The sequence below is a fragment of the Erpetoichthys calabaricus genome, chromosome 9, assembly GCF_900747795.2.
Source record: "Erpetoichthys calabaricus chromosome 9, fErpCal1.3, whole genome shotgun sequence".
In the NCBI taxonomy this organism is placed as follows: domain Eukaryota; kingdom Metazoa; phylum Chordata; class Cladistia; order Polypteriformes; family Polypteridae; genus Erpetoichthys; species Erpetoichthys calabaricus.
The window spans coordinates 11,714,224-11,727,504 of record NC_041402.2 but is presented as its reverse complement, the minus strand read 5'-3'; the positions used below and the strand labels follow the sequence as shown (position 1 = coordinate 11,727,504).

At 43.9% G+C, this 13,281-nt stretch overlaps 1 protein-coding gene across 2 annotated transcripts in view; it reads left to right on the top strand.

Annotated features, from left to right (window-relative positions):
• The window catches only part of LOC114657368 (kinesin-like protein KIF14), a 206,581-nt gene that overhangs the window by 49,823 nt on the left and 143,477 nt on the right, over window positions 1-13,281 (top strand). Inside the window, exon 7 of one of the 2 annotated variants that reach the window (XM_028809148.2) lies at window positions 7,467-7,497. The exons of the other annotated variant lie outside the window; for it this stretch is intronic. Within the exon in view, the coding sequence (XP_028664981.2) occupies window positions 7,467-7,497 (31 nt within the window). The remainder of the gene's footprint in view (window positions 1-7,466; window positions 7,498-13,281) is intronic. 2 annotated transcript variants of the gene reach the window in all.

Here is a 13,281-nt window from a genome sequence, read left to right as displayed (position 1 = left end):
GCCTGTATTACCGCCAGATAAAATTAAAGGTATATTACGGACGTACAAGCCAGCGGACGTACAAGACGGTATCCTTCAATAATGGCGCGCACAAAAGGGCGACCTCAATTGGGCGCAGCGAATAAAGGCGCGCGTAAATAAAGATCTGCACCTTGGCTTGCTCTTCACATATTCCAGAGCTATTTGAACTAAATTATCTACGAATGCCTTTATTTGCCGCGCTCAATTGAGGTCGCCCTTTTGAAGCTCGCCTTTTTGTGCGCGCCCTTATTGAATAGAGCCGTACAAGACAGTATTACTGTCACAGAAAATTAAAGACACACAATACAAGGCGGCAGCCCACGATGAACGGTCAGCTCAGCAACTAAACATCAACAAAAGAAAGGCTGAAAGAAAGAAAAATACGACCAACAAAAAGAATGAGGTCAAAGTCCCTTGCCATTTAATATAGACTGTTCCTACTAATGTTTATGCACCACTGTTCTAGCGCCGCTAAATGACTAGTACCTAAAATAAACCATTACAGTAATCCCTCACCTATCACGGGGGTTACGTTCCAGAGCCCCCCGCGATAGGTGAAAATCCGCGAAGTAGCGACCTATATTTATTTTATTATTTATACATATTTTAAGGCTTTATAAACCCTTCCCACACTCTTATAAACACTTCCTATGCTCTTAAACACCTCAGACCAACACTGCACACTGCCTGCACGCAGCAATCAGACGTCGATGTGTCTGCACTCGCTTTGTGAAGGGGGGCAGCTGAACTCACGCTGAGCAGAAATGGACTTTGTGCTGCTTCTGCCAAAATGCCTGCTTGTAGCTCTGCGCGTTCGGAAGAAGGAGGAGGAGTGTGTGTGTGTGTGAGGGCTGAACGCACGTTCGCTCAAACCCCCCTCCCCGGAGGCGCAGTTCGCATTGTCAAGGGGGTAGGGAGCTGAATGAACGCTAAGGAGAAGTGGACTTTGTGCTGCTTGTCGCTCTGCCTGTCAATAATTTAAAAGCCTGTACATCACCTATTTTCCTGTCTCACTGTCTTGTCTTGAGTGAAGTTAAAATGTTTTATAATAGTGAGATGTTACTCATATCCTTAGCCCGACATCCACATATCATATGTGTTAACAAAGTGTGTTTTATAAGTTTACATGTGTTTAAGCCTTAAAATACCCATCCCACATGCTTTAAACTATAAAAATGTTTATTTATATGGTCTTTCTATATCGCGGATTTTCTCCTGTTGCTGATGGGTCTGGAACATAACTTCCGCGATAGGCGGGCAATCACTTATATTTAAAAACCCGCGAAGTCGTGAATCCGCGAAAAGTGAACCGCGAAGTAGCGAGGGATTACTGTAAATCCAAATGAAACTTGGCCCCAGTTACTCACGCTGTAAACCTGCTAAAGATCCCTTAATTTTCTGTGGTTCTCACTTCATAATAATTTATGTAGCGCCTTTCATACACTCTAGGACACTTTACAATTCAATAAACAAATTAACAAGACAAGAAAATGAATAATACTCCTGGAAGAGATGTGTTTTCAACAGGAGTGTAGAGAAAAGCCAAGCAAAATGACACCTTTTATTGGCTAACTAAAAAGATTACAAAATGCAAGCTTTCAAAATGAATAGATTTTTTCGTTGTAAAGGCTGAGAGGGAGAGCATCCCAAATTTTAGGGGCCATCACACTGAAAGCTCTGCCACCCATAGTTACTAACCTGTATTTAGGTACAGTGAGTAAGGTGGCGTCCGATGATCTTAATGCACGAGCGTTAGTGTAAGGACGCTCAGACAGATGATGAGGGGCTAAACCATGAAGGGCTTTAAAGGTGAGAAGAATAATTTGCTATCCAATTCTTGATAAGACTGGTAACCAATGCAAATCATAAAGGACAGGAGTGATGTGCCCAGATTTTGTAGTGGTGTGTAAGTAGGTGAGCAGCACAATTCTGAACATATTGTAATCTATTTAGTCGGGAGGCCGTAAAGCATTGCGATTAGTCCAGACGGGTCGTGAGGAAGGTATGAATGAGTGTCTCCGTATCCTTCACACTGAGGAAAGAATGTAGATGAGCAATGTTACGAAGATGTGAGGGGGAAAGCTGTCTGTACTATTGAGCTACTGTAAGAAGCTGATCCAAGATGACTCCCAAATTACGGACTGATGCTGAGGGTTCAACCAGGGATCCCATCAACATCATTTTTTCGCCCACGAAGGGTAGAGAGGACAGATTTTGTACCAACTAATAAGATTTCTGTTTCATCAGGACTGAGGTGTACAAAAATAATCTTCAGTGGATTTGCTCTGCAGATATCACTATTGTCTGTGGGGGGAGGTTTAATTTCGTCAATTTCGATCTCCGGTTTTCGATGGATCTCAACGTTTTAGGGTCCCCTGATCCCGAAAACATCCATATCTAAATGATCTGTCTGTGTGTCGCAGTTTCTTCAGGACGGTTGGATGGAAAAATCCCAAACTTCGAAACTTGAGCCTGTTATGAGAGGACGACGTGCCGATTTTTAGTTTTTGAGCGAAATCGTGCAAGAGAAAGAGGCGGTCGAGAGGAACCCTCAAATATCGTAATTCTGCAGTTCATTCTGAATTCTTCTCGTCAACTGATATCGTAATGACCTATTTTATTATCAGAAAGATCAGAGTGGTGCATTATTGGAATGTTATAGAATAGTCTGGGTGACTTCGTTCCGAGGGCACAAAGCCTACTGACGCTCACGTCCTAATTTTATTTTTCATTGAATTTATTAAAAGTAAGTAACATTTCATACGATCAAGTCAAAGTTTACAAAACTAAATTCAATTCAACTTCCACCCAAGAGCGAGGAAGGCCAACAGCTGGAGTAGAAAGGAAGGAAGAAAATTATTTTTCCCCCCATTATTAAAGCTTATTCTAAAATGTTATTGATGAGGTCCTGCCAGGTTATATAAAACGTTTGCTCAGATCCTCTGTGAGAATTTGATTTATTTTTCCAATTTCAAATAGCGTAGAACATCAGTTACCCACCGACTTAAAACGTGGGCTAGGATTCCTCCAGTTAAGCAAGACAAGTCTACGTGCCAATAGTGAAGTAAAGGCCATTACGCGTTTTGTCCTTCTCCACTTTAAGCCCCCTCTGTGAGCCCACCAGACACAGCTGTTAATGGATTAGGAGGGATTGTGACCCCCCCAAGGCTCTCTGATAGGAATTTAAAGATTTTTTGGGTCCAGATGTTGGTGCACCCTTAAAACATGTGAGGCTGGAGCTCGATTGCAACGTTCACAGGTTGGGTCTTGCCCTGGAAACATTTTGGACAATTTTTTTTAAACGAGAGAGATGTGCTCGATTAAAAGATTTTAAGTTGAATAATTATATGCTTTGCACATAAGGAGCTCAAGTGAATTCTGTGTGTGGCTGCCTTCCTCTCCTTTTCTGAGATGTTGAGCAAGAGATCCTTTTCCCACTGTGCTCTGGAATCTTTGAAAGGAAGGGACTTTAAAATGTATTTATATATTATAGAAATGCTGTCTGAGTCCTCCAGGTTGATCAATCAAAGATCAGGTTTTTGTGTAATTTAGTGGAGGATAGAAGCTTGGGTGGCACAGTGGGTAGCTTTGCTGCCTTGCAGTAAGGAGATCTGCGTTCGCTTCCTGGGTCGTCCCTGTGTGGAGTTTGCATGTTCTCCCCGTGTCTGCGTGGGTTTTCTCCCACAGTCCAGAGACATGCAGGTTAGGGGCACTGGCGATCCTAAATTGTCCTTGGTGTGTGCCCTGCAGTGGGTTGGCACCCTGTCAGGGGTTTGTTCCTGCCTTGCACCCTGTGCTGGCTGGGATTGGTTCCAGCAGACCCCCTGTGACCCTGTAGTTAGGATATAGCAGGTTGGAAAATGGCTGACATTTTCATACAAATGATGGAGCTCAAAGTGCTTTACATGATGAAAAAGAGGGAAAAAAAAGACAAAATAAATGAGAAAATAGAATTTGGCACAGTGGGTAGCTTTGCTGCCTTGCAGTAAGGAGATCTGTGTTTGCTTCCCGGGTCGTCCCTGTGTGGAGTTTGCATGTTCTCCCTGTGTCTCCTTGGGTTTCCTCCAACAGTCCAAAGACATGCTGATTAGGTGCATTGGTGATTCTAAATTGCCCCTAGTGTGTGCTTGGTGTGTGCCCTGTGGTGAGCTGGCACCCTGCCCGGGGTTTGTTCCTGCCTTGTGCCCTGTGTTGGGTGGGATTGGCTCCAGCAGACCCCCGTGACCCTGTAGTTAGGATATAGCAGGTTGGATAATGGATCGATGGATGGATAGAAGCTTTCAGCATAGTGAGATTCTATCATTTCATTGAGTAATGAATAACTAATTTAATGGATCCATAAAGTCCTCCATATTAACACCAATTCACCTGTGCAGTTTAATTCCCATCTCCCAGTTGGTTCCATAGGAGTGAATGTGCTTGAATGTGGAGTAAAGCGGGCATGATGTCGGTGTTTCTCAGCCTTATTGGGCATTGCAACTTGCTTTTCCCCCCACCATGTTTTTACAACCCACCACTGAGCATATTTATCTACGCGTTAAGGGATGTTTTGGACCCCCTGATGAATCGAGCATGGTCATCAGAGAGTGTTTTGGTTAATAGAGTGCGATCATCAAAGCTTTGGGGGTGTAGTCTGCCCAAATTGGTAATTCGAGCGTGATTGATCATTTTAGAGCAGGATGGGGATTGAGTGTGATCATCGGAGTGGTGACCCCCCAACACACTTCCATTATAAACAATGACAACACATGACCCACCGGTAGATGAGAAACCCTGATCTATGCAATACCATTCCACCAGTGAAGCAAGACAATGGTAGCAACCCACTGTGGGTTGTTTTTTTTTTTTTTACAGCAGCAAATACTAGGAGGCCAGTCAGGGATGAGGGGAAGGGAGCAAAGTCCAGAGAAATCCTTCAGGAAAACCTGCTGCTCCAGGGTGCTCGAGGCCAAAAGTTCTCCTTTCAACAGGACACAAAGTGGAAACAACACCAAAGTGGACAGCTCTGGGAATGTCCTTGAGTGGCCCAGCCAGAGTCAGGACTTGAACCCAATTGAACATCCCTGGAGAGATCTGGAAACTAGCTGGCCACCGATGGTCTCTGTCTCAACCTGACAGAGTTTGAGGAGGGCAGAAAATCCCCAAATCTAGATGTGTGAAGCTCGTTGCCTCATACTCCAACCTAGTCTCTTCTTTAGTAAGTAAAGGGTTTGAATACATGCGTCAAAGGGATATTTCAGGGGTTTTTTTTTTTATCTATCTTAATAAAATAAGCACCTTGAGCATGGAAAAGACTCTATGAAAGTGCATTATTATAAAGTCTGTCTCTGTCCAACCAGTTGCTATGTCTCTGCCATTCCAACAGATGACACCAACTTTTTTAGTAATAAAATGCATTGTTTTTCATTCCAACAAATGGTGCTTCACTATCATTACCCCTGATTTTATGAATCCCATACCAAATGACCTAACAGATGTATACATTGCATAATGCACTGCAAATGTTAACACCAAGGTCTACATTGATTACTGAGATTTCAACCCATCTTACACAAGGCAGTACATCTAGTCCAACTTAATAAAAGGACAAGTGCCTGTCCAATTGCAATTCCGTTGTCATTCCAAAAGTTGGCATATCACCAAACATTTGTAGTAATAACATGCACTGCATTAGTCATTCCAACAGATGGCTCCTTGCAAACAACATTAGCACTGCTTTCATGAATCCCATACCAAATGGCATTTAACAGACCTGTACATTGTATTGGTCTTTCCAACAGATGGTGCATCACAAACATTAAGCACTGCTTTTATGAAACCCATACCCAATGTCATATAGCAGACATAATGTGCTGCATGTTGCCCTGCAAACATTAATGGTGAGGTCACATTGATTACTTAGATTTCAACACATCTTAGATGGGTAAAACATCTAATCCAACTTAAAAGGATAAGACTCGTTGTGTCTGTCAAGTTGGTAGGTCTGTCATTCCAATAGATGGCATATCACAAACATTTCTAATAATAAAATGCACTGTTTTTGTCTTTCCAACAGATGGCACATTGCAAGCATACTAGCACAGCTTTTATGAATCCCATACCAAATGGCATTTAGCAGACCTATACATCCATCCATCCATTTTCCAGCCCGAACACAGGGTAACGGGGGGTCTGCTGGAGCCAATCCCAACCAACACGGCACAAGGCAGGAACCAGTCCCGGGCAGGGTGCCAACCCACCGCAGGACCTATACATTGTATTGGTCATTCCTCAGATGGTGCATCACAAACATTAAGCACTGCTTTTATAAAACCTGTGCCAAATGGCAAATAGACATAATGCACTACATGGTGCCCTGCAAACATTAACGGTGAGGTCTACATTGATTATTTAGATTTCAACACATGGGTAGTGCAACTAATCCAACTTAAAAGAATAAGAGTCTGTGTCTGTCAGGTTGCTAGGTCTTTGTCATTCTAATAGATGGCATGTCACAAACATTTCTAATAATAAAATGCACTGCATTTGTCATTCCAACAGATGGCACATTGCAAACATATTAGCACTGCTTTTATGAATCCCATACCGAATGGCATATAGCAGACCTATAACTCGTATTTGTCATTCCAATAGATGGCGCATCCCAGACATTAACACTGCTTTTCAGAATCCCATACCAAATGCCATACAACAGAGACGCATGCATTGAATTGTGCACTGCAAATGTTAATGCGCGGAGGTGAACGTTGATTACTTAGATTGCCATCGTAAAGGGGAAGCACCAAGGTATAATTTATGGGGCTCAGGTGCTAGAAGGGGATATGGACAAAGCTAACACCCTGAACCAATTTAATAGATTTCCCCTCCCACTGCCACCTTCTGTCCAATGACCAGTCTCCCCACACCATCCTTTCTACATCATCATTGGGAATAGCCAGTGACGGTCAGTGTGGACTGTCCATAACTTTGTGACTTTGTCCCTCTTCTTATCACGTGCCTTCTAATTTCATACGCTGTCATTCCTTCTTTTATATTTTGCTTTCCTGTATTTGTTTCTAATCCAGTCTCTGCATATGCCAGTGGATGTGTGCTTATATATTATTCACATTTTATAGTGTAAATTACCCAAAATTGGCAATTGGTACCCTTTAAAGTCTAAGTAAAATAGAAGAAATAAAAAAATCACTTTTTTTTTTTTTTCCCCTCTCTTGATAAAGTTGCAGCAAAGCATCCCAGGAGAGCAATTTTCGATGTTAGATTTTGATTGACACGCAGTGAATAAAGCGGCTGCCGGTTAGGTGCTCTGGGAACTGACAAAACATTTTGTTAGCTGGAGGGTATGCTCCATGCATTTGCTGCTTGATTTGCAATATTGTAGCAGATGTTGTACAATTATTATTTTTCTTTGCCTTGGTAATATTTTTGCCTCTCGGCTGTTCTTGCAGGTACGTGGTTGGCTCCTTTGCAGATGTTCAGGTAAGTCTGACTAAACTCTTCTACGTGACGATTTGCTCAATTGACTCTCGCTAACTTCGCAGTCCTGTGTGTGGTTTTAATATCCGTCTGCTTCTCCTTTGAGTATGTCAGTCAGCAAATCTCCTTGTAGATCGCGCTCTGTTTTTGGGGTCGTTGCTTATTATTTTCTTTTGTGTTCCAGAGAAGTCCACAATAAGCTCTTTGAGTGTTTTTTTAGATGCTGAGGATTTGTTGGTAACCTTTCGTTCATCCGTTTTCCACCGCTAATCCGAAGCCGGGGTCGTGGGGGCCAACAGTCTTAGTAGTGAGGCCCATATGACCCTTCCACTCCTACTGTGGGATCCCAAGGTGTTCCCAAGCCATCTGGGAGATGCAATCCTCCCAGCATGCCCTGGGTTTTCCTCGGGGTCTCCCCTCACCTGGTTATGTCTGTAAAAGGGTGGTGTCCAGGAGTCATCCTTATCAGAACCACCTCAATTGGCTCCTCTCGATGCAGAGGATTGCCACCTTTATCATGGTGGAGAGGCCTGAGTGCCCGTGACCCTGGCAGCTATGTTGTCTGGAGCAGAAACTCCTGGCCGGGTCTCCCAAGACAAATTAGGATTAAGATATTAGGTCTTTGGATAGAGAGGTCTGGGCAGGTAACTCGAAAGTTGCTGGTTTGAGTCCCAGAATGGAATGCTACTCGGTTGGACTCTTAACCTGCTCCGGTTGGGGGCTTTACAAATAGCTGACCCTGTGCTCTGACCCTAACACTGGCGTATATGAAAAGAGAATTTTTCCCTTGGGGATTAATACAGTATACCAAATTGGTCCAAGGTCAGGGGTCAGACAGAGCGATTTTTAAAGCCCCATATAATGCAAACCCATAAATTTTAACTTTTCGGACCAATTAATTTTTTTCCCCCCTTTTCTCCATCCATCCTCTTCCGCTAATCTGAGATTGGGTCACAGGGGCAGCAGTTTGAGCAGAGATGCCCAGACTTCCCTCTCCCCAGCCACTTCTTCGAGCTCTTCAGGGGGAATCCCGAGGCGTTCCCAAGCCAGTCCCTCCAGAGTGTCCTGGGTCTTCACCGGGGCCTCCTCCTGGTTAGACGTGTTAGACCAGGGAGGCATCCTGATCAGATGCCCGAGCCACCTCATCTGACTCCTCTCAATGCGGAGGAGCAGCGGCTCTACACTGAGTCCCTCCTGGATGACTGAGCTTCTCACCCTATCTTTAAGGGAAAGCCCAGACACCCTGCGGAGGAAACTCATTTCAGCCGCTTATATTCGCGATCTCGTTCTTTCGGTCACTACCCATAGCTCATGACCATAGGTGAGGGTAGGAACATAGATCGACTGGTAAATTGAGGAGCTTTGCCTCACGCTCCATTCTTCCCTCGCTCGTCAACAAGACTTTTCTCTCAGGGCTAAATATTTTTCCAAAAAACAATTATCTAAAAAGCACACCAAAACAATCGGTAGGGAGCCTGCACTCATACAGCACATTGTGCCCCACACACCACACGATGGTCCACCTCAGGATCTCGGATTAGGCAGCGGGTGACACCTCAGCACCACTCTAGTTTGAATGGAGTGGAACAGGATGAGTTTTGTTTTTTGTACGATGTGTGGACGAAAAAGGCACACTGAAAAGAAGGCAGATAATATTTTCTCAATTCTCGTTTTTATTCATTCGGAGTCACAGTAAGTAGAGATTCAAAAGAGCATAACTTATTGCCGCAAAGCTCAACTGAACACCGAGAAAAAATTTGGAGGGGTTTTTATAATTCAGCATTTCATGATTAATAAGACGGAAAGAACATCCTTATCAAAACAGTAAAGTTAAACAATATGTCTGTTGAGCTAAACATTATCTGTGTTCTCAAAGCTAAGCACAGGAGAGACGCCTTTGCATAAACTACATGTACTTTTCTGCAGCCTTGTGACCTTGTCCCTGAAACATTCACTCTGAGAAAGGGAAAACAAGAAACAGCTTACATTTTATTCATGTGGACACTATTTCTCCTGAACCCTGGAATAACATATTTTTGTTAGTTCATAAGCCAAAGCGTCTCTTACTGGCAAGTTAGAAAAATAGTTATTATAAAAATTCTAATTTACTAAACACACAAAATACATGGTGCTGAGGAGAACATTCTTCTTCTACAGATGGCCGGAGAGCCAATCCCGCCACCAACCCCTTTAGTTTTCCCTGCAAGGGACCTGCTTTGCAGATTGACGTCATCCCCCTGCAATTGCAGGTTAAGTGCTTTGCTCAAGGGCCCCAACGGAGTGGCGTCACTACTGGCATTTATGGGATTCAAACTGGCAACCTTTGGATTGCTGGCGCAGATCCCTAGTCTCGGAGCCACCACTCTGCCTCCCATCCCCAGACAGGGGAGGACATAATAGTAGCCTTCGCCTAGAGAACGGGAGTCGAACTCCAGGCCTGGAGGGCCGCAGTGGCTGCAGGTTTTCATTCTAACCCTTTCCTAATCAGTGACCAGTTTTCACTGCTAATTGCCTTTTTACCCTTCATTTTAATAGCCATGTTAGAAGGATTCAGTCCTCTGAAATAATTTGTTTCCTCATTAACTCTTTCAGGGCTGATGTTGACTTTTGTCAAAAGGAGGAGTTGACGATGGTAATCAACTGTAAACTGTGACAAAACCCACCATTACATTTTAGTTGGACTCTCGTTGCTAGAAGGAAAGTTAGATTCATTGGTTTGACTGAGATTCCCTGAACTCTCGTGAGTAGAAAGGCGCACACAATGGCAAAAATGGCACCGACATCTGACAAGAGGTCAAAGCGAATGTGTAAAGCAAAATACTCCGTGGACGACGTTGTTGCCTGTTATCTCTGAACCGGACTCAAGTTTTTGATACAAGCGATCGAAGATGAATGTGAGGTTCCAGCTTCAGCTGATCGGTCCCCAGCTAGTTGTGGTACTGACAATGTTCGCCAGGGAGGACTGCCACTTAACAATGATAAAAGGTAGAAACCAGATTGTAATGCACTGCCACCGTGTCCCAGCCACGCAGAGACAGCCTGGTAGCAAGCAAGCCGCACATTCTTGGCAAACTGACAGCCACAGCATGCAGCAACAGACGTTTAATGTTGACTTCTGAGTGAAACCATTGCTTTTTGGAAAAAATATTCAGCCCTCAAAGAGTTAAATGACAGTCAAATACAAATGAGATTTGAAACAAGACAACAGATGACCAGCTTAACCTGGGGCTTCAAACTCCAACCAGTTTCTTAATGAGAAGCCAATGCTTGCTGTTAATTAAACTCGTCTGCTGTTGCAGATTGAATAATTAAATATTTCCAAAACTGATGATTGTATGGTTTTTTTCCTAAGAACACCATCAAGATATTTTGATGACCTGAGAGATCAGCCTTACTGAGACCTCCACCTTTCTCTATTTTCAGATTCTGTGTGATGGGCACAGGTGAGCTGGTCATGTCACTTGTTTAGTGTCTCATTATTGTTTGGCTGCTAATTAAAGAAAAAGAAACAACTAAAGGGCCAGAGTCAAGCTAATTAAAAGAAGTAATTAGCAGCAAAAACTGGTCACTAATTAAGAAGATGGTTAGAATGAAAGCCTGCAGCCACAGCGGCCCTCCAGGACCAGAGTTCGACACCTCTGGCCTAGAGGCTTTCACAGTTCCTCTCCTTTTGAAGGGCATTTATTTGCATTATTAGGTCTATCCATCCATCCATCCATTTTCCAACCCGCTGAATCCGAACACAGGGTCACGGGGGTCTGCTGGAGCCAATCCCAGCTAACACCGGGCACAAGGCAGGAACCAAGCCCGGGCAGAGTGCCAACCTATCACATATTAGGTCTATAATAGGAGAATTGAAAGAGTATTTTGAGCCCACCACACGATGAACCACCACAGGGTCTTGGATTAGGATCCGAGTGCAACGGGTGACACCTCAACACCACACTGGTTTGAATTAAGTGGAACAGTGTTATACAGTGGCTGGAGTGCCAATCCTGCCACCAAACCTTGAGCTTTCACTGTATGTTGAAGGACCTGCCTGCAGGGCTGGGTGTGGGTTAACGTCCTACCCAGGACAGAGCAAATAGCAGGTTTAAGGGCCTTGCTCAGGGGCCCAACAGAGTGGCGTCACTTCTGGCATTTATGGGATTCAAACTGGCAGATCTCTAGCCTCAGAGCCACCACTCCGTCTCCATGTACATCAGCATAAAATGCTTATTTATGACACATGTCACTGTTTTCCATGAGCCGTTACAGAATGTGAATTCGCATACTTGTTTGTCTCATCACTCATAAGCTGAAAGGCACTTTCTGGCTGGGGGGGGGGGAAAGCAGCTTACTGGTCTTTCGCTTTCAATTTCCAGATCACTTGCATCAGAATATAACAAGTCAATACTACGCAAAAAATCTTCTATAATACGCTACCGTGGCTGTCCGTTTGTCTGTCCAGGACTTTAAATCACCTGTAGCTCGCAAACCATTTGAACTATTGACCTGAAATTTGGTAGACGTATACTACGTGACGTCTACTATCCGCTTTTGGGGTGATGATTTTTATTACTCTATTGTAGAATCAACTCTCGGCAGCGTGCAGCAGAGCGGCCGTGCAGCACATGCGTACGGGCACCGTTCTCATTCCCTACCACCTTCGCCCTCACTTCCCTTGCCTCTTCATATCTTAAATCATTCTTGAGGCAGATTGAATATTTAAGTGCCAACTTAAGTGAAAAAATTAAGAAAAACGTACTAAGTAATTGCAACACAAAAACTAAGTTTTAACACGAAAAGATGCCGACGAAAGAAGAGAAGAAGCGGGCCGTTAGGTGGGGGAAAGAAGAGCTGCTCAGGAAGCAGCAAGTGCATCAACCTCTGAGCAAATGAATGATAAACGTACAGAGAAAGAGGATGAACACTAGGAATGCTCAAGTCAAGTGTACTCTCTGCACGTTATCGTGCAGTGTGCCATTACTTGTAAATAATAATGCAGAGTATTTTGCTTTGCACTTTGTGCTCTCGCCCAGTGTTGTTGCCATTCTAGACTGTTTACTCTACGCTCCTCCTTATACACGTGCAAGGATGTGACGTCAAGTCTAACAGAGGCTCTACCTATAATGTAATGGGGAATTTTACAGCTGATTATCGCCGTGTCTGTCTCTGGATGTTGACCCCCTACTGTTGACAAAAGTCGCCATCTGCCCTAAAAGAGTACCCTGCCCAATATGGGGTTGCCTGTGGGTATCGTCCTGGAGCCTTGGCCTGGCAGAAGTGCCCACAGATGAGCACCTGGTGGTTGGACCTACCACAGGGCCTGAAAATGTAACATGGAGATGCCCTTCTGTGGACCCTCTTCTACCTGCTAGAGGAACAGGGGGCCAAGTGCTGGACTGGAACTCGGGCACATTAACTGAATCTTGTAGGTAACCACTTTGTACAGGTAAAATTCCGTTATAATGAACTCCCAGGGACCTAAAAAATATTTTGTTGTAATGAGATTCTGTATTTGTTACTATAGTGAACAGGTGTCGAACTCCAGGCCTGGTAGGCCGCAGTGGCTACAGGTTTTCATTCTAACCCTTTTCCTAATCAGTGAGTAGTTTTCACTGCTAATTAATTCCTTTTCCCTTCATTTCAATAGCCCTGTTTTTAAGGATTCAGTCCTCTGAATTGATTTGTTTCTTCATTAAATGGCAGCCAAACAGAAATGAGACGTGAAACGAGCCAACAGATGACCAGCTAAACTGGAACATCAAACTCCAACCAGTTTCTTAATGAGAAGCCAATTCTTGC